Here is a 21,339-nt window from a genome sequence, read left to right as displayed (position 1 = left end):
AACTCCTAGCTTTAGCTAAAACAAAGACAACTATGATATAAAATATTGTTTACATTTATGATTGACTAACCAAACCAGATTTTCAGATTTATATGAAAGTTTACACTCAAAAAACTGTATGAATAACAAATGTTAAAATATTTTTTAAAAAGTCTAGTCGGGAAAAAGTCCATGTGTCAAAGTGCTACCAGTAAATTCATCCCAAATCTGTAAACATCTTGACTTTTGAGGCGCAGGATTTTCAAAAATACAAACAGAAAGTTTATGTTAATCTTATATGTGGAATGTTTTTGCTCCATTTGCTAAAATATTTGGAAAATAGAAGCTCAATTTGTACATACACACATCAATAAGTTTATACATTCACAGAATCACTAAACGTCTCTTATAATTTACATAAGTTTATTTCTTATTCATACTGTACATCCAAAATATTTTTTTTAAAATCACATTTAAAACAAAAAGTATTGCATTGTAATTTAAAGACCATTAGGATGGTAAATATTTAAAACAGAATCAGAGCATGCCAACAAAGCCACTCCTCACACTTTGTCACCTCCTACTCGAGTTAAAGCTCTTTAACTCAAACACACTCAAGATGTAATCTCCTTTTCCTTTACAACAATCTTCTGCAAAGCCGCTTATATTCACAGAAACAAATTAGCATGTGCATGTTAAAGGTATGAAAGTCATTTTCTGAGATTTACAGCAAAGCTCTGGGTTTTAGGCACCAATTCTACTTATCGACTGTTTGCTCAAATGTTAATGAACTACATTTAAACCCAAAAAGGAAACGTTATGATCAGGTAAGTTTTGCTTAACAGGATGAAAAGGAATCATATACTCTGAGGTAACAGTAGCTCTTTTTTTTTTTTTTTTTTGCGTTTTAGTTCAAATAAGTGTGGTTGTAAAGGGAAATAACTTGAATCTGTAACAAGTCAGAGAAACAAATCTAAGACGACGACACAGGCAAGTGGATTCTGTTGCAGTGATGACATAAAATAAAATCTGGACCGCATTTTCCTGTCTGTCTGTCTGTCTGGGCCAAGACCACCTAAGGAGTCCTTCGTTACCACTGCTAGGTGTCTGACAGAGGTGATCCATAATTTCACACGTGAAGCTAGTCAGCCAGATTGTCTTGAAAAGCTGGCAAATGCTCTGAAATTTTTAATTTTAGACCAACTCTCTACTATTCCACAAAAAGGCCTTCCACCCAACAAGGAAGACTTCTTTCTAACCAGGAAAATATTTAAAGGAAAAGTTAGATTTTCTTTTTAGTGGTTGTGTGGAGTACTCATGAGAAGAAAGTGTATAACTTGTATTTGATGAACAGAACACAAAGCCAGTATGAAGAATCTGGAAAAGAAAATCCTGGCAAATTAGCTCAAAATTATGTTTTCATTTGGTCTATAACAAAATTTACTCTTGCTTAAGCCTCATTCTGAGCTGCTCTTAGTTTGACTTTCCAATGAGAATCCCTATGCCACATTCAGGAAACTGAAGTCACACTGATCAATAGACTTCTTAAAACCCCACTTGAAAAAATTTCCTTATAATCTGTGTTAAAACTCAAATGCAGCGTTTAAGGTTTTTAATGCCTAAAAGTAGAACTTTATTGTTAATCAATCAGAGTCTATGAATGTTTAGTTTTATGTCACGTTGCCAATTTTATTTACAGAGAGCCTGCCAAGTGACGTTTAACCAACAGGTGCAAATGTATGGAGTCTTGGTGAACTTTAAAGGCAGTGTATGGTATTCTTCACAAGGATAAATTCAGTTTGAAATGTTAAAACACCTCGTGCTTTCATATTATTAACCCATGACTTGTCTAAAATACTTACCTTGCATTGTAAAAAAGTCAGATAGGAGGTTCACACTGAACTGCTGCTTCTGGCTCTAAATCCCACTGCGATAACTGCACAAGCAGAAGCAGCCTCCATCCTGCGAATGTTAACCCGACAGGGAGCCTTGCGAGGAGCACAGCTGCTGTTTATTGATTTTAAAGTGAAGTTTGCATGGACTGTTGTCACAGAGAGGGTCCATTAAGCATGAGTGGGCTTATGCAATAAGCAGCTACAGCAGAGAAGTAAGAAGAAATCCACAGAGGAAAGCAGACTGTGGATTTGCCACTGAAGCAAAGGAGCAAAACAAGGAAGGGAGAAGTCACTGTTTTTTCCACTGTGGGACTAGCCGCTGGGCCCCTGCTGCTGCTTGTCCTGCCTGTGCTGCTCCAACCACTGTGAGATCTGCTCTTTGAGCTCCACGTTTGGCTTGATCTGGTCCATGGTGAGAGGACTGCGGTTGAACGGGTCGGTTTGGTCGCTGCACAGAGGACATTATAAATAACAAGAAGTCACAGTTTTAGCGATTTAATTTTCAATTTCTGCATTCACAGTTTTAAGAGTTGATTAAATGTCAGAAACATAACTTAGAGTACAGTGAAGGGCAAAAATTATACTTTATCTTAATCTAAAAAATAAATGTAAACATGAAACATAAATTACAGATCCTTTCAGCATTAAGATTTGTGACGTTTTTTAAAATAGAAAAACTAAGTGTTTTTCTCTTTAACTCTCACTTCAACTTTTGGTGCTGATGATACAGTAGATTTCTCCTCAACGAAAGAGAAAGGTCTCTATTCTATTCTATTTTTTTTTCCTTTTGCCCTAGGATGGGAATCCTGGCATCAAGGGAAACAACTACCTTCAGTAGTTACTTCAAGGGAATGAATTGTCTCTGGTACAACACGGTTTGTGCCATGATGAAGCCACATTGCTTGAGCAGTGAGCAGGCAAGTACTGAGGCAACCACACGTGTTGTTTGTGAGCATAAAGTTTCTTTTTGCTTTTAACTTGTATTTGATTGCTGTCTGAAAGAAATATCTGCCAGTCTAAATCCGTTACTAAATAAATCAATAAGTAGCTGTAGTAGCAACTCAATTTTCCCTCAGCCCCAGCCAAATAAATACCAGCTTTTATATTAGCATTCTGACTTCCGTAGGAAACAAAACGTGTAGTGATAGTGAGCTTTTTGGGGCTAAACCACTAAATGGCTCATTTGTATAAATTAGGCTTTTCTGGTGATACAGTGTGCCGATGCTGATTTGAATCAGGGTCACAATGTTGGTCAAAACTGTAGTGAAAGTTAAAACGTTTAACCTCAATTCTACCAGAAATGTAGAATTTTTGTTTGTAATTTGGTCACAATCAGCACTGTACGCTAATATACAGCATGAATCAGGATATTTTCAGACTGTGTAATCCCTGAGTCAAGACACAACATTAGCAGTCAGCTTGTAGAAACCAAGCCAGCGACGCAATGTGATGGACTGGTGCTTTGAAACAACATGAACGGACCAGGAAGAGGAACTGTTTCACTCTGCAGAAATGAACTCTTTGACCCGGTGAACAGATCGTTTGAGTGAACTGATTCTAGAAATTCAGTACACTAAAATGAACTGCTGTCCCATCACTAATCTACAAAAGGAAAGACTGTAAAAATGGCATTTAAACAAATGAGTGACATGGTGTTTTTTTTTCCCCCAGAAGTTACGAACCTGAGGAGATGTCTTGCTATAGTGGAACGATCTACAGTAACATTAGAAGAGGGAAGAAGAACAGGATCCAACATCAGGGTGGACATGATGGGGTCCAAGAATTCATCTGGAGCGTCTGCATACGTTTCCTCTTCCTGCTGCTGCCTGTCTGCATGGGACTAAAAACAAGTGATCCATGAAATAAATAAATAAATAATCATTACTCCTTCTGTTTTACTGACCACTAAAAAAAATATATTTCTGTCATAATACAGGAAAAAAAAAAAGATACCTTAATTTTATCTGCAAGGAGTCCAAACGCCACAATCATGTCACCAGGCTTGTTGATCTTCTTTAGCACACGGAGAGTCTGGGAGAAGAGCGTCGGCGAATACGATCGTCCGTCCTTCGGGACCGTGGCACAGAAATTTTCCTCATCACTGCAAAAGACAAACGTGTCATGTTCAAATTTTACTCAGAAGTTAACTTTCTACTTCGAAATCCATCTCTGCCACATGGAGAAAACACACAGATTTTAAAGCTGAACAAAGTGTCAATAAAAACAACAAAAACCATTGAAGAGATTCTTTACTTTATCAGATCAATTTATGACAGAGGAATCTTTGTGACATACCCCAGGTTTAGGTAGATTGTGCAGATGTCCGAAACGAGCTGCTGTGGCTTAAAGTCGAACTCGCTGAAGTCTTTGACTTTAAGTGCACCCATCTTTGGACCAACCAGGTGCTGCAAAAAGTAGTTCAACATCGAGATGATCCTCTCGGCCAGAAATGGGTGCACAAAGATGCCCTTGATCTCTGAGCGAGAGACGGAAACAAAAGGATAAATTATTTGAAATAATTTCTAATTCCAACACATCTTTCTATCTTTTAGGTGAGTTTTGAAGGAAAATGATTGAAACAGGAAATTAACATTTTAGTAAGGGTCACAATCAATTTTTAAAAATCTCAGCCTGATTTTGCATCCATGTGCTCCAAAGCTGTATTATGGACCAAACACACTATTTAGCTAATCTAACTAATCTGGGGTTTGCCCAACAGTATAAGTGGTTTCCAGCCTTTACATTGATGTTCATAGTGAATTACAGAGGGAAATTCTCTTTTATAAACATTCAGCTGTTCACACTGTGAACTGGGATTTAAGTAGAAAAATCAGAGATCATAACAGCTGTTCTTCAGGAGGTCAGGTCCTGTGTAACTGTGGGATGTCCCCTAATACAAATACTGTCTTCCCAGTTGGTGTTAAGCCACATCTTCTGTTGCTTAAACTTAAAAAGAAAAATGAAAATGTATTCTTTTCCAACTCTAAAAAAGAAAAATGTGTAATAACCCAGAATACTACCAGTGGCAGCAACATTTTATTTTTAAAGAAAATGTCAAAACATTTTTTTCTGAAGGTCCAAATTGAGGTAAATGTTTAATTTAGTTTGGCTTATTTGTTTATTATAAATATTTCAAATACCATGATATATATTTAGATAACTATTTATTTAAAAAGGAAGTAGCCAGAAGTATAAACTTAACTCGACTGTGCCCCCTTTCCTTGCTGTGTCTTACTTTAGACATTATTCTTTAAAAAAGCATGTAATATTTGATACGAGGTGTAACACTTAAAAGTAATTCTGAAACAACATTCTCTCTTGCTCTGAGACTGCAGATGGAAACTAACATGAGCTAAATCTGGTGCAAAGCATCTTTTATTAAAGTTTATTGAACATGGTCCCTGTTATGTTAACTAATAAACTGAACTTACCTAAACTATTCAAGCTTCACTGAATTATAAAACGTTCCCTGTAGTTGTTTGGTGCATGTCTCTTAACATTTTCAGGTAAAATGTTATAATTTCAATATTTGGAGAGATTACTTAAACATTTAAATAATTTTCAAGGTAAAACAAAGGCTTATTATTTCGTGCAGTGTTTTTTTTTTCCCCTGCCTGACCTGAGGTAAGGAAGGCCAGTGTGCCGATAGTCTCATTGGACATGATATTGTGGAAGCGTCCCAGTTGTCCAAACATCTGCAGGCTTGACTCCTTTTCTCTTCGGGCATCAGGGGCCAGGCTTTCCCACTCCCCTCTGTCCCGCTCAAGCTGCAGAATCTTAATTTTACTCAAGTACTGCACGAAAACAAAAACAAAAACTGACTTTAGTTACTTTGAGATCACAGCTAATGATCGGTGTTCCCAGTACATATTTGACACAAGGAATAAATGTGTCCTCAAGTGTTGTATGTTGAGAATTAATCTCCACCGGTCCCACCTGGATAGCCTCATCCAATAGGAAGATGGCATCATTCATGAGCAGGTTGAGGAACCTGAGGAACAGAGGGGGGTTCATGGCCTCCAGGTTCTCGGATGCATAGTTTGCCAAATGCTGAAACAAGCATGAAAAAAGCAGATAACCCAACATGGAATTAGAAGCATTTTAATTCATACTCCCATTTAACCAACAGCTTTCTTACTTTTTAGTTTGTTCAGAACATTGAACAATTTAAGAAAGCATCACTGAACTAGAAGAAGATGTTTTTGCACCCCTTTGTTTATTCTTGGTTAAAGTTTTTTATTCCTCTGGAATTAACCTTAACATTATAAAATAGATTGTCAGATTATCAGAGTTCACCTGACCAAACATCTATATTTTCAAATTAAAAGCCGGCCAGATCATCAACTCTGCATTATCTTTGAAAGCTTTACACCAATGTCTGTCATGAACGTCAGCAAGAAAGTTAAAGTGTATTTTCACGCTGTTATCCCAGCCATGATGTTCGCCTTTCCTGCTGTCTTAATTGAGCTGAATTGAATGGAATCATATTAAACATAGCTGAAGAGTTATGAATAAAATAGAGTTCACTTTTAATGCATAGGTAAAGTGAACTAAACCTAAGCAAAACTGAGTTGAATCACAAACTAATATTCTGTGAAACATCAAAGATGCCATACTGGGACAGTAAACTGGAAATCATACAAGAACACTTCAAAGTCAGAAAAACATCCAGGTTTCTAGTTATAAAGAAATACCAACCCCTTTACATAAAAAGGCAAAGCACTGAGATACCTAAGGTTCAGACATCGTTCGTTTATTCACCTTGATGCTCTCTCTGTAGCTGTCTTTGCTCCACATGTACTTCAGAATAGGATACATCGGTCTCCTGTAGTTGAATTTCTGTTCAAACTGATGAGGGTCACCTGAGTAAAGATGGAAAGAAAGTTAACAAGCTAAACTCTGCTTGTTTTACACCAAGCAGATTCTCATACTTTCAGTAGAACTGACAGATAAACCCACACAATTAATCTATGTGAAACATCCAACTTTGATCCAGATCTTGTTTTCAGCTCTGACCTGTCTTTTTAGACGAGGCTGATTTAATCGCAGTCTTAAATAATTGTTTAAAATCAGTAGTAATGACGGAAACACAGTATCAGGAGCAGGTTCCGCTAGATAAACGACGTGGACAAATTTAACCCTAAGAAATGAACTTTGACCCACCTGTAAATTCAATGTCGACAAACACAGTGATGAGGGCCTCAGCCAGCTGAGGTGCGTGGACGTAGGAGCAGAAAACTCTCTCCCTCTGGAAAACGATGGGCTGAGAAGCACCAGGAGCCAGCGGCTCCATGTGAGGCATCACGGCTTCCAACACTTCTGCAAGCTTTGCTCTTAAATGGGGATTCTTCATCCTGGTTCGCATTTCAAACATGGGGGATCACAGAGACAGGTTGAAAGATAAATATAGGGCTGAAACACTTAGTCCAAAAAAAAGTCAATTTGGTGCAAGAACACACTCAGAGCAATAATTAACAGGGGTAGAAAAAAATGTATGTGTATATATATATATATATATATATATATATATTGCATTTAAGATAAAAATATATATGCTTTTCTTTAAACCTGTTCTACTCAGAACTGCTCTAGTGGCAGTTTTAGCTTCACCTAGACCAGATTCTGTAAAAAAAAATCTCTTGTTAAGCACCTTTTGCATCCAATTATTAATAATCAGTTAACTTATAAAAACAGTCAACAAATCAGCTCTACATTGTATTGATGCCAAGTCAAGCAGAAAGGCCTGAGATTTTCACACGCTGATGTTAGAAGGATCTATTTAGCTGCAGATGCATCCTTTGCTACAGATGATCAAGTGTTCACTGTAGGAATCTTCTTGTTGCATTTTAGGCAAGAAAATTTTGGTTTTCTTACTTGAAAAGGAATTAATGTTTTAATTATTTGTATTTTTATGTAAAATAAGCTTAAGTGGTTACATGAAAAATCTGCAGACTGTGGCCATTTTTTTCAAATGCGATTCATCAATTAATCGCCAGAGTAATCGATCACTAAAATAATCGTCACGCACTTCTCCACGTTTCCCATGAAGACAGTTATGAAGTTAAGGATCTGCTCCAGGCTTTCCGCGGAAGTCTCCAAGATATCTTCTGCAAAGCGGCGCAGGAAGATGAAGAAGTCTCCCAAGTTTTCTGCAAAAAACTCTGACAAAAAATAAAAACAGCCCAGGGTTACTCGCGGCTGTTGTGTTCAGGGACTTTCAGCTTTTCTCAATGAGCGCATTCTGAGTAACTAACCACAGCCACATTACACAAACAGCTGCAACCATTTTAAAATGTATTTTATTATCCCTCAGCCAAGCCTCCGACTCTGACATACCTGGTACGTAGCAGAGCATGGTGTTGTGCTGCGATGCCAGGGGAAAGCTGAGTGCTACATGTTCGGGCCCCTGGTTTCCCATGCTCAGCTGAACAAGCAGAGCAGCAGTGGAAGCTTGCAGGTTAAGGCAACATTGCAGCATGGCGGGCTGCGTCGTGGCAGCTTTGGTTGACAGATACACGATCATCAGACGCTCAAACTGCTCCAGGAGCTGCTCGGACAGCGGGTTGCCCGCACGCTGGGCGTCCTGCCAGGTCACCTGGAGCTGATGGAGCGACTGGTTCATCTTGACCATCTGCTCATGGAGTCTGGGCGGACACACACACACACACACACATACACACGCCACACAAGTACAGGGTTTCATAAAAATGAAAGCGTTTTCTATAAAACTGGGAGATTGCTGTCAAGTGATTCGTACCGGTGAAAGCCAAGATGCAGGGTGAGCTGCGTGAAGACGAGGTTTTCAGTCAGCAGGCTGTAGGTTTGTGCAGACTCCACCTGCTGCTGAAGGGGCAAAGGAGTCAAGCAGGTCTCCTTCTCAAGACCTGTGAAAGGAATATTTACTCGGTAATTAGTATTAATGCTAACAATTGTTCCTTCAAATACTGCTGGCGTTCGCTACACCGAAACAAATTCATAAAGTGCTTTACAAAATATTCACACCCCTAAAACTTTTTCATATTTTGTAACTTTATAACCACAAACCTTTTTGTATTTTATGAGAGAAGATTATATGTAATAAATAGACCAATAAAAACAGATACTTGACTTTTGCGAGGCACTTAACCCCAGTTTTCCAAATGGCCCGACTGTGTGGATGTGAGTGTATTTGGCTGTGTTCGTGCAGCAGGTCTTGATGCTCACTTCCAACCACTAAAATACTTTTTTTTTTCTTTGCGTGGTTCTTCATGCTACTAATTAAATGAGATGTCAACAACACTTGTGTGTGAATGGTTTACGACCCAAAGTGACCTATTTGAATGTGAAATCAGGGCCAGAAGTTGTGGGATTGTGAAATGTTTCACTGACAAACTTCTTCCGTAAGTTAACCGTTAAAGTACGACTTCTTCTGGTGCAGAATTAGGTCATATAAAATGCATCATGACTGTTTACGCTGCATACGCTTTGAAAACAATCGACTAAGTGGTCGAATTAGTACCACATATTCAAGTGGCACAGGCCTGATACTTTTTGTTTTGGGATGGAAAGATCAGAACTAGGCTGTTCAGTCTGCCGTGACGTGTCAGATATAGGTGACATATGAGCAAAAAAAGTGGATTTGGGTCGCATTTGCCTGCTGTGTGCTTCGGTGTAAATATTTGTTGCATCTTTTTCATTCTACGGCACAATTATGTGCTTGCTTGTGTAGGTTTGTCACATAACACTCCAATTAAATCCATTAAAGTTTGTTGTTGTGACGGGTCATGAGCGTGAAAAAGCTCCAAAGGCAGAGTATGAAAACCTTGACATCTCATATAATGACCTCTTGCATGGATGCTGCGATCACGCCGGACTTCTTCGCTCAGGTCTTTGTGGCAGCAGTATGTCGGGTCGAAGGCTAGCAGCTTGGGTGAACGGGGCTTGCAGAACGGCTGGCACAGCTTCAGCAGAGTGGCCCCCAGGTTGAGGAAAAACGCATCGGAGGCGTACATTTGGAAGAAGAGCTCTGGCACCTGGTTGGCCCATATCTTAGCACGACCCACGTTCGCCTCCAAACAGCGGCCAAGCCAGGTCAGCAGCAAGTGGCGCGTCTCACCGGCCGGCTGCAGCAAGCTCCTCAAGATCTGGTGCAGTTTTTCATGAAATTGACCCATGAACTGCAACAAGAAGAATTTGGCGAAGCTTGGTTTCCTTCTCGTAAAAATGCCAACAAAGCAAACTGATGACGGCCACATACCTGGTGAATGTTGGCTTCCTGGACCTTTGTCTCCTGGGCACTGGAGCGAGAAGGGTTCAGGAAGTAGCCATGGCCCTCTACGACACCCGGAGTTTTCAGCAAGCAGGATATGTTCAAAATCACCCCCAGCAGGCTGCTCTGGTACTGCAGACCATTAGCTGGGTCTTTGGGCTGAATGTGCTCCATCAACACCTGCAAACACCAAACAGGAACGGACGGGATGACGCTCAAGGACGGCCTCGTGAAAATGTGGCTCAGATTACACGTCTGGTTTTGTCTTCTGACCTTGGCGATGTCCTTATTGTGACAAAAATAGAGGAGAACATCCAGGTAGTAGTAGAGTAGAGGCTGGCAAAGGTCCAAATCTTTGACGCGCCCCTGGAAGATATCAAAAACCGGAACTATCACCTCCTCAAAGGTGCGCACCTCTTGGTCAGAGAATATGCCAGCAAGGACCTCCTCCAGGAACACAATCACGTCCTCGGAGCCTGAAACACCGGGAGTGTGTGGAAAGAATATTTTACTGAGCGCAGATGAAAGTAAAACTGATAGTCAGGACTCTTGGCTCCAAAGATGGACCTACGTGCTGCTCTGAAACCGTCAAGCCACAAGTCCAGAAGCTGTTCGTAGACGTTCTGGTTGACGTAAATCTCTGGGGTGAGCAGAACGGTGCGCGCGTTGGACACCGTAAGGTTCTTGCAGCGTATGGCAAATGAGTGTAATTTCTCTGGGACTTTTGTCAACTGGTTGCAAAGACAGAAAGGAATTCATCAAGTTACTTTGGAAGATGGGTGATGCTTATGCTCCAGTTGGAGTAAATATTCTTTAAAGGAAAAAAAAGTGCACCTCCTCCTTTGCCCTCTGGTAAGAAGCAAAGAGGTAAGGGATGGCACATTTCTCTCCAGCGTCCCGGTCAGCCGACAGGTTCACTGCGCTGCAGGAGGTCATGTAGATGAGATGGTTTCCTGGCTCCAGGAGCAGCAGGCGGTTAAACAGGGCCTACAGGGGAAGCAAAAGCACCCCTGAGCTCATTTCATTCATGTTTCTAAGGCGAAAGACACTGCTACAAAACGAAATGTTCTCTAAACTGAATCAAAATCAATGGAAGTAGAGTGCTGCTTAAACATTTTTACAAAATAATGTATGATTTAGCGGTGCACGAATTGCAGTTTTTCCTGACTGATCATCAATTACCGATCTTTAAAAATACTAACCCGGCGATCTTAAATTTTGTCCCATACAAATTTTTATGCCTGAAATGTTGCTAACATAGCAAGAAAGTCATCAAATAGCAACAGTGGGGTGACTATTATTAACTACAAATGTGCAGACATGACCCAGTCGGCCGGCCTGTGAGTCAAACCTCTCTCACGGCACAGGAGAAGAGGACAGTCGCTGATTTCTGGACCTATGCAGAGGTAAATTGGTGGATAAAATTGGCTCCACATGTAAGTATCGGTTGATCACAATCTCCCAAAATTAAATTGGAACGGATAACTCAGCAGACTCTAATTAGATCATATGATATTTTCTGTGGTTTTTGTCAATAATTCATGAAAAACTACCAAAAGGATATATAATAATGACTAGCCTAGACTAGAATATAGTTTTTTGTCCCTCAGTAAGGTAGTTCCTGGTCTACAGTAGCAAACAGGTGGCAAATAAAAGCACACACTGTATATGAAATAACAGTTAAAAAGAAAAGCCGGGAATAAACCAGAAATTTAAACTAAAACAGTTTAAATTTCATGCTGGAATCCAAACATATCTTTAGAAATTGTGCTATATATAATTTTTAACATGGTTTTTAACCTGCTCTACGTTGTCCTTATCCAGCCAATCCTGGCCGTCCAGATCTGCAGCCATTTCTTCCAGGTAAACGCATCGAGGAGGGATCCCATTGCCTCCTCTCAGACTTGGGTCGCCTGGTGTGAACAAAAGAAATCCCAAAATTAAAATATGTGATATATTTCAAACTTGACATAAAGTAAAGAATAAAACAAGCCAAATACAACTTTATTCCAGAAGTAAATCAAATCTAACCCCCCCACTCAATAATAAGCTGCACTGACTGGGTTTTTTATTAGATATTTTGGCAGCAGATCAACTCATTCAAGCATCAAGATGTGGAATTCAAGAGGCCTTGAGCATCTCTCTGGTTTACAGAGAATGATCCAAAGAAGTCTGCAGTTTTGTGGACAAAAAAAATCCTTGTTGATATCAGATGTCAGAGAATGACAAACTGGTTTGAGATGACAGAAAAAAGTTTCACAAGCTCAAAGAACAAATGATTACAAGATATGAACCTGGAGGAGAAGTTGATCCAGCAGCAGCAGAAGCCTACCCCCAATGCTACTGCTGTCTGCCAAGAACAGGAAATGAGGCTATAATTCACACATGCTAACAAAATATTACCAGATTGGAAAAACATCACCTGGTCCAATAAGACTAAAAAAAATCAAATAACAGGGTCAGAATATGGCTTTAAGGGGCGGTGATATGTATTTTCCAGGCACATAGTCTGATTCTATAAGACGGTCAAGTAATTTATTGCCTTTAGTTGTTATGAAAATGCTGTATCAAACATAACTTAAAAGAAATTTGACTTTGCAACATAGCTGTATCCGATGCGCCTGACGCTCAAAACGCGTTTGGTGTGAACGCACCATTAGGAGCCCCTGAATGGTTGCCACGGGAGGTTCAAGGACTCCTCAAAGCAACGTTCAGGTATGTTTTTGATGAGGGAATTACATCCTAACATGATATAAAGCTCAAAAAAGTCCATTTTGTCTAGTAACAAATCATGGTTTGGTTGTCATATCTCCATCTGGTCCAGCATCTTTGATTTGTGGTGAACAAGACTCCTGATATAAAACACAAAGGAACCAAAAGCACAGCATCTACTTACAACACAGAGATGAAGACTCGCTCGTGCAGGAAATGTGTGAGGACTGCAGGTGGCATTGAGGGGGGCTGAGGGGGAGGAGAGGGCTTGAGGTCCTATAATACATCTTCTGAACATCATGACTCATTTTTGAACAGTCTGTGTGACGAGAGACCCAGCCAGCTCACAGCAAGGCCATGCAGCGGTGGAGGTCTTTGTGTCATCTGTAAGTGCGGTGACTCATTTCTGCCTGGAAAGTTTGGCTTTTAAAAGATAATGAGCTGCATCCAAGAACGTCCCCAGAGCAAAACAGACCCTGCAACTATTTATGATCAGTCTTGTCATCAGCAAAGCCTCTCGCTTTCAACTCTCCGCTTTTCATGTGAAAGAAAGACCTCCAAGTAAAACATCTTTTACTGGCAATATTCAACTGATTTACTTTTTAACTGCATTTGACAAACTTGTCTCGTCTCAGTTGGAAAATCGTCCAACTGAGAAGAACTTACCTCAGCAACTGTGATCTCAGAACCGAGGGGTTTCCTGAGATGCTGCTAGAGTTAATACCAAGTAAGACACACTAATTGCTAAGTACCCCTTGGTTTTTGGATAAAACACATCTTCCAAATACTAGAAGATTTTACCAACTGGTGTCACCTTAAAGCCAAACGCACTTAAAAGCTGCCAGACAGCATTGACCCTCTGACATATTCATCACAATATCAGAACACCAGGCTGCGAGTGTTTTAACCCAGCAAATTTTACCTCAAAATAATCAGCTTGTACTCACTGTTATCAAGTGTGATCAGAAATATTCTCTGGATCATGTGGTTGACATTGAGCTGTTCACAAAGCTCCTGCCGGGACCGGAAGGAGCGACTGATTTCTGCTATGGAGTCGTTGTCGTCGACGCTGTCGGTGGCGGAAACCTCCGACTCCGAGTGGCTTCCTCCCGAGTCCTCCGCTGCGGCAGCAGACAGAGCGAGGTCAGATGAAAAGATTGTATTGGCTTTTGGAAGCTTAAATTATTACTCATTAATAGTCTTCAAGTGTTTATGATATGTGACTTTATACTTTAAGAGCATCACATAAACTCTGCAAAAAAGTCTCACATTTCTGTTTCGCTGGTTGTTATTTGTTGCGACAATGGCAATAAATTTGATGCCTTTAGAAAGCCTGAGACCTGGTGAAGGACAATTTAAGCAAATATTGGTAAACGTGAATATATTTTAGCCTGTTCCTATGCAGATAAGAGAAAATGCACAATAGATTGAAACTTGTGAGTTCGACTCCTGTTTATAAAATTCACTGAAATTGCACCTTGTACAATAATTTCACACCAGGTAAAAAAAAAAAAAAAAAACGGTTCAAATGAATCATTAAAACCTTCAAATCCATTTATGCAAGTGGTAAGTGTGTATGTAAAGGAAGTAGGTCATTAAATAAATAAATAAATAAATAGTTTAAAAAATTTAATAAAAACCAATTATTCCTCCAGTCGGGATATTCTACAGTAAAACAAGGTAGTAAAGATATTAAACTTTTACCAGTTGATGAAATTACATCGTAAAAACTGGGGCTTTATTTGATTAGTCTGGATTATTATTACTAGTGAACAACTGGCATAAACAACAGATGCTGCAAATGTTTTGCTAAAACCTGCTGTGACTTTTTTTTTAATGAAGAAACAGCAGAGATGAACTGAGGAACCCAGCAAGGTCAAAACAACTAACATCTCTTAAAAGTAGAGGAATACTGAAGAAAACCTCTATGTACTGAAGCTCCATGGAGGTTCAGCTAAAACTGTTCCACTGAGACGAGGACGAAATAATGTATTTTATCCTTCAAAATAAATACATTAAAACATGTTTATTACCTTTATCCAACATATCAGGAAGGCACATCGCAACAAACAGTTCTGAACTATACATTCAGTGTGTGGATGTTGTAATGGACTGACTTTTAACTTTACTCACATGGTGGTTTAGAAGTTTGCAGTTGCTGTTGTGGGTTTTGGCTTGATGCAAACTGCTTGGCATCAGCCAGTGAGGTGAAGAGGGCAACGAAGGGGTTGCAGGAGATGTTGTGATTGTTGTTGCCCTGGTCAGTCATCTCACTGGGGCTCAACACTCACTCCATTTAAGATCCCAGCCTTTAGGAGCAATGCAGACAAAGCGAATATTGATCAAATAAATCACACGTGTCAAACTCAAGGCCCGTGGGCCAAATTCGGCCCGCCATAGCTTTTCATGTGGCCCTCTAGATTCTAGAGTAAACATTAAGTGAGCTTAAATATGTTATCAATCAAGTGCAATGCAGTTTTTATCTGTTTACTGTCAAATTATATCAATCAGTCCCTCCATTTTCTTGAGAATTTTTGTGGAAATTCATGTAAAATCAACAAATCCCTCCAATTTTTTGCGCTAATAATTGGGAGTTTATTGCAGATTTTTCTCAAAAGTTGCCATCTGTCTCAGCCTTAATTGATGTCAGATTACAATCTATGATCTATTCAGCGAGTAATAAAAGTCACATTTACTGTCATAAGTAAGGGTAAATATCGCAAATATTTTCAAATTAGTACCATAAACACTTTGATTGTTATTGCAAAAAAAAAATCACAAAAAGAATCACAAAATCTTGAAGGGACTGAAAAGATGTTCAATGACATTTTAATGTTTGTGAACAAGTTTTATCAATACATTCTGGCACAACCGGCCTTTTAAGAGCATTCATAATCTTCATTTGGCCCAAAGCAAAAATGAGTTTGACACCCCTGAAATAAATGATCACATTAGTAATTACTGTGGTCCAGGTGTGATGTTAATGTTATCACAGTCCCTCTTGGTGAACCTCCACTCAACTCTGACAACCTCTAACAGGTCTTTTTCCAGGATTGTCTCATATTTAACTGTTCATCTTTCTATCGACTCTGACCTGCATCATGATGAAGCCATGTTTGACCTTTGTGTGGTGTATTCAGGGTTAGTTTTCCAGTAAACATGTTTGCTTAGAGGCCAATAAGCTTCATTTTTGGTCGTATCAAGGTCGTAATATTGAAATGTTGTGATGTGAATCTCAGTTGTGAATCTTTTCTCTTTCCTCATCTGTGATTCCATCACTGTGACTTTTAGCATTTTGAGCAAAGTTATCTGAATCTGCAGCGAGACTCTACATATTAGATTAGCATGTAAAATGCCACATTACAATTATTTTGTAGAAGCGTGTGTAATTGTCCTTCCACTTCAATGATACACCATCTTCTGTTGGTTGAGCACATAAAACAAAACAAAACAAAACACAGTCAAGTTTGTGGTTACAGTTGAACACATTTTCAAGGTTATGAATACCTTGCAAGTAGGCGACCACCTTGACGAATGTGTTTTCACATTATGCTCTAAAAGTTTGGATTTCTCTTATTTACAAAAAGGAAATTATCGTAACTCAATTTCAGTTGGTGACAGTGATTTACGTTTTACGTCATGTTCTGAGCAATTATTACAAGAATGCTGCCGTTAGCACCAAGTTTACCGATATTAACTAATAAAGCATCTGTTGGAAGCTGACAAAAATAAACGCCATCACAAAATACCGTTTAGATGAACCCGTTATTGAATACATTTGAAGGTTTTCGATGTGAAACATAAAGAGACGGTGTGAATCTACAAAATCTAACAGAATGAACATCCACTGCTGCTACCCAACATGCTGCTCACCTGTCAACAGATTAACCGTCGTCTCACCATACTGGTCACTTGAAACGAAAACTCCTGCATTTATTTAGCTGTCTCTTAGGTTTATTTCGTTCTACACTAGAGATGGAATAACAACCACTAAGCAGCTTTAAAAGCAGAGCCAGGTTTCGACAGTTGACACTGCTTAGCTAACTGGTGGCTAGTTAGCTCTTACGTGGAGCAACAAGCTAAACTGTCATGCCGTCTCCACGGATCAACTTCAGCGTTTGTTTAAACTCTCAACACGAGGACCTAGCGTGTTTTCAGTCTAAGTAATGTGTATAAACAATATAGAGAGCTGCCGTACCTGTCTGGTAAGTAGAAGTTGGAATATTTGGTTAGAAAAAAAATGCTACAACGAAGCCAGGGGGGGCAGTTCCTTAGTAAACAGAAACGTCATCCATGTGAGACAATGTCAAGGCGGCGGCGGCTTATTCAGTTATTTGTTTAACACAGTACACAGTAGTGCAGCAGTGTAATTTACAGAACTCATCTGGTGACATGGGACGAAATAAAAATTGTGGCCACAACTTAATAACATTTATTATTATTATTATTATTATTATTATTATTATTATTATTATTATTGTGATAATAATAGATAATAATAAATTAGATCTAATGTTGTTGTATTTCAAACTGGGAATCAATTAAAATCACATTCTTCAGACACTTCCTGTTAGGCATGGAGTATTTCCTAACTAGAGATACTTAAGTTGGCTGCTTAAAAAGCAGGGGCTAAACGCAAACTATACCCTGACCTCAGGGGAAATCTTTTGCAAAACAAAATGGATTAAAGATAAGTTTGCCAAAACGATACAAACAGGGTTTGCAGAATGTCACAGATGCAAATAGCTGTTCCACAAAGTATTGACTCAGGTGGCTGATCACGAATGCATGTCACATTTTGTGTGAACATTTTTGAAAACTGTTTTATTGGTTTCCCATTTCACAACTTTGCACTACTTTGTGTTGGTCTCTCACACAAATAAATAAATAAAACATTGACGTTTGTTGTTGTGACGTGACACAATTTGAAAATGAGATCCCACAGAGGACAAATGCCAAGATCACAAAAAAGTGTTGGAAAAAATATACAAAACAAGATTAACAATAATAACAACAGCAATGACAATATACTGTACAAGATTATGACGTGATACAGTGCAGTTATTAGAAATAGTAATATTATGTTCACCATCCAAAATATGCAACTGAGTGTGATGATTTGCATACATAATGTGCATGTGCATTGTCATTAAAAAATAACACTATTTACAATACAATATATCAGTGCAGCAGAACTGTTATTTATGAGTAAAAAAAAAACAGAGTAAATGACTGTGCAAAGGCCAGTGGGGATGTAAGCACATTGATTTTGTTGGTTCGATGTGTCTCCTCTCAGAAAACCATGGTGTCCAATTGGACTTATTTAAAACCTGCAGTGTGTTTAGACCATCAGTAGAGGGTGGCAACACACTGTATCTCTCAGGGAGCCTTTTTCAAAAGGGATTTCTCTCTATAGTTTTAGAGCTTTATTCATATTGGCTTATCGTGGCAAATAACTTACTTATTCTTTGAACAAAGTAATGGATTATTAGTGATCCTAAATAACCCACAGTGTGAGTACAATATCCTGAAAACATTTTCATCTGGTATTCATGCTCTCTTGTGGCATCATTAGTTCAGTTAAACCAATCTGCTTGCATTTAAATTAAGTCTGTGAAAACCAAGGGACTCTCTTCAGCGATAAACTTATGAATGTGTGCTAAGAGTGGGTTTTATAATACAATTTAAGAAAGTCATGGACTCCATCAGACCACTGCCATATTCAAGCATATGCATCAAATTACTGTACAAAGGGGAATTATGAAAAAGATGTTTTGTTCTTGACAGTTTTTACCAGTTGGACGTATCAATCAAATAAATACAACATGATTTATCCTGTTACCGAAGCACCAAAAATGCAGAAAATCTCCAATTGTGTATCAGTCTGTGACACACCATATGTCTGCTCTAAGCATAGTCACTAATGCACTGCAGCATTTTCATTTTAAGAGGAGCATGCAGCCATCCAATGTCTTTCTGAGGAACAATTTTCAGTTATTGCCAACAGTCACTGAGCAGTTCCACTTAATGCAGCTTTCAAGAACTGTTTGTCCTGTTTGCCGGCAACCAGGTAATAGAGTTTCATATACTGACTTTTCATTCTGCCCAGGGCTCAGGGGATTTTTTTTTTAAACTGGACAACATTATTTATGAAAAAGTGTTCAGAAAATGCAAACTGCTCAAAATCATTTCTTTATAATTTGGTAAGCAGCATTTTGTTCACCAGGGATTTGTGATGATTATAGATTTAATGTCTAAATTAAATGTCTAAAGTCTTAGAGCATTAACAGTTTAGCAGTGGTGCGCAGATCCATTTGTCCACCTTTGGTCTCTGTTTTAGTTGGGACAATTAGAGTTCTGATGGTGACAGCTGCAATAAATTAATCACTCTACCTCAGAGAGACAAATAAAACAAAACCAGGAATCCAAGACGGACATTCATTGTGTTTGCTTAGGCTAGTTGCCATGTCAGCAGAGTGTCAGCAGAAACATAGAAACGGATAAGCTGATGTCAACCGATTTATAGTTCAGGAGTGAACTGATTGTCTTGACCTGATTATGTGATCCTGATCAAGATAGGTGGTGCAAGTCAAAGATCATGTTGTGCTTTCTATTATGTCATGTGTACAGAACAGTTCAATAAAAGCGAGTGTGTCATCTCTTCTTCTGGATGAATACTGCTGTCAGTCAATTTTTTTATCATTGACTTTGATGTGATTATCTTTCATAGGTGAGATGTGGTAGTGTTGCTGGTAACACTGGGTAACACTGGGTAACACTGGCACATGGATGATGTGGTCTTTACAAATCAACACTGTATTTAAAATAGAAGATCAGTGCATGGGGAAGCCAGGCCTACTGTTTTTACACTAATCAAACTGTAATTTACTGATATTCATTACAGCCTCAAATTGAAATTCAGATGTCAGAAGGAGGCACCATTTCATCTAGGATTACTTTAAGTTGTTTCAACTTTGGTGTCAAAATACCACGCCAGTCCAAATAAACATCACACACCATTACATGTTATTGTTATTCAACCTGTCGGATGACCTCATTCTTTGGGCACATGATGTTTGTTTTAAAGGCTTTAGTAGCTCTAGTGGCCTTTATTTGATAGTGAATTGACAAGAAAGAGGGTAATGAGAGAAGGGGAAGACATACAGCAAATGTCGCCAGGCCGGGAATCGAACCTGCAATGGCCATGACAAGGACTAAGGCCTCCACATGTGGGTTGTGCTTAACCCCTGCACCACCACATCACACCAACACATGTTGTTGTTGACCAAGACCATAGCACTTCTCCCACAAAGGCCTGTTAGACTTGAGAGATGATGGGCGAATCACTTCATAGGACAGTTTTTAAACAGTCTATAACTTTTAAATGGGGCTCAATTCACTCCCATTCAAAACATTGCCTGCTTTATCAATTCCAAAACCAGTTTTAATGTATGTTTGGGATCTTTACTCCATTTAAACCAAACTGTTCCCCTCAGATGAAAGGAAACCAGTTCAGCAAAAGCCCTGCAAATACCAAGACTTGCACAAAGCAGACGCTGCTTGAACACCAGTCTTATAGTTCACTGTGAAACCAGTTTAACCTCAACATGGATCAACAAAGAACCAGCTCCAAAGCTGATAAAAACATAAACATTGCTGAGACGATAGGAAACTAACCAGTTTAAATCAACTTCTTCAATTCTGATAAGTGGTTAAATACCAAGAATTTTACCAGGACATCCATCCATTTTCTTTACACCCTTGTCCCTTGGTGGGGTCAGGAGGGGTGCTGGTGCCCATCTCCAGCTATCGTTCCAGGTGAGAGGCGGGGTCACCCTGGACAGGTCGACAGTCTGTTGCAGGGCAACATAGAGACAAACATCCATGCATACACACACTCACACCTAGGGGCAATTTGGAGAGGCCAATTAATCTGATAGTCATGTTTTTGGACTGTGGGAGGAAACTGGAGTGCCCGGAACATGCAAACTCCATGCAGAAAGACTGGGGCTGGGAAGGCAACAGCTCTACCAACTGCGCCACTGTGCAGCCCTTTATCAGAACATTTTTACATTTATACATAATCTGAGGTTTCTTTCCCTCTGGAGGCAGGAACCCTGCATACACAATTTGTGGAAAACTGGAAAAAGTCACAATTTTGTGAACCAAACTCTCTTAAAAAAAACATTTATGCTGTATGCTAAAAATGAAGGATTGAATTAAACAATTAAAAGCCCTACATTTGTTTACACATTGTGCATGTAATGAGTGTTTTTAATATTTTTCCCAGAACTATTTTTGCAAAACTAAATTAAAGTAGAACCAGAACAATTCTTCATTTTTAGGCTGATACTTTAATGTCACCTTTGATCCATTTTGCTTGAATGGAAGGTCAGCTGACCAATTGTACTTTTTTTAAAATGTTAGAATAAAACAATAAAGGCTTCTTCTCAATATGCTATGAAACTCTGAAGTGTAAAATGTGCCAAAAACGACGTCAGAAAG

The 21,339-nt window shown here is 39.1% G+C and overlaps 1 protein-coding gene across 3 annotated transcripts; it reads right to left on the bottom strand.

Moving 5' to 3' along the window:
• Positions 1 to 385: 385 nt before the first annotated feature.
• Positions 386 to 17,141, bottom strand: ube4a (ubiquitination factor E4A (UFD2 homolog, yeast)). 3 transcript variants are annotated; one of them, XM_088011923.1, is made up of 21 exons: positions 17,033 to 17,121; positions 16,199 to 16,254; positions 14,968 to 15,143; positions 13,782 to 13,955; positions 11,923 to 12,035; positions 10,957 to 11,109; positions 10,694 to 10,853; positions 10,396 to 10,598; positions 10,111 to 10,302; positions 9,697 to 10,030; positions 8,632 to 8,758; positions 8,211 to 8,518; positions 7,903 to 8,035; positions 7,038 to 7,228; positions 6,636 to 6,736; positions 5,811 to 5,924; positions 5,494 to 5,668; positions 4,170 to 4,350; positions 3,828 to 3,975; positions 3,557 to 3,714; positions 386 to 2,322 (listed from the first exon to the last, which is right to left on the bottom strand). In XM_088011923.1, the coding sequence occupies exons 3-21, from the start codon at positions 15,101 to 15,103 to the stop codon at positions 2,187 to 2,189; spliced, it is 3,237 nt and encodes a 1,078-aa protein (XP_087868049.1). In that variant the 5' UTR covers positions 15,104 to 15,143; positions 16,199 to 16,254; positions 17,033 to 17,121; the 3' UTR covers positions 386 to 2,186. The 3 variants fall into 3 exon arrangements, with proteins under 3 accessions (XP_087868049.1, XP_014830403.2, XP_014830404.2); XM_014974917.2 differs by lacking the exon at positions 16,199 to 16,254 and having other exon boundaries at positions 17,033 to 17,141; XM_014974918.2 differs by lacking the exons at positions 16,199 to 16,254; positions 17,033 to 17,121 and adding an exon at positions 16,708 to 16,955.
• Positions 17,142 to 21,339: the final 4,198 nt, after the last annotated feature.

Source organism: Poecilia mexicana, unplaced genomic scaffold (genome assembly GCF_051168715.1).
Source record: "Poecilia mexicana isolate PSO_F unplaced genomic scaffold, ASM5116871v1 scaffold_13, whole genome shotgun sequence".
NCBI lineage: Eukaryota > Metazoa > Chordata > Actinopteri > Cyprinodontiformes > Poeciliidae > Poecilia > Poecilia mexicana.
This window is presented reverse-complemented; position numbering and strand designations above follow the sequence as displayed.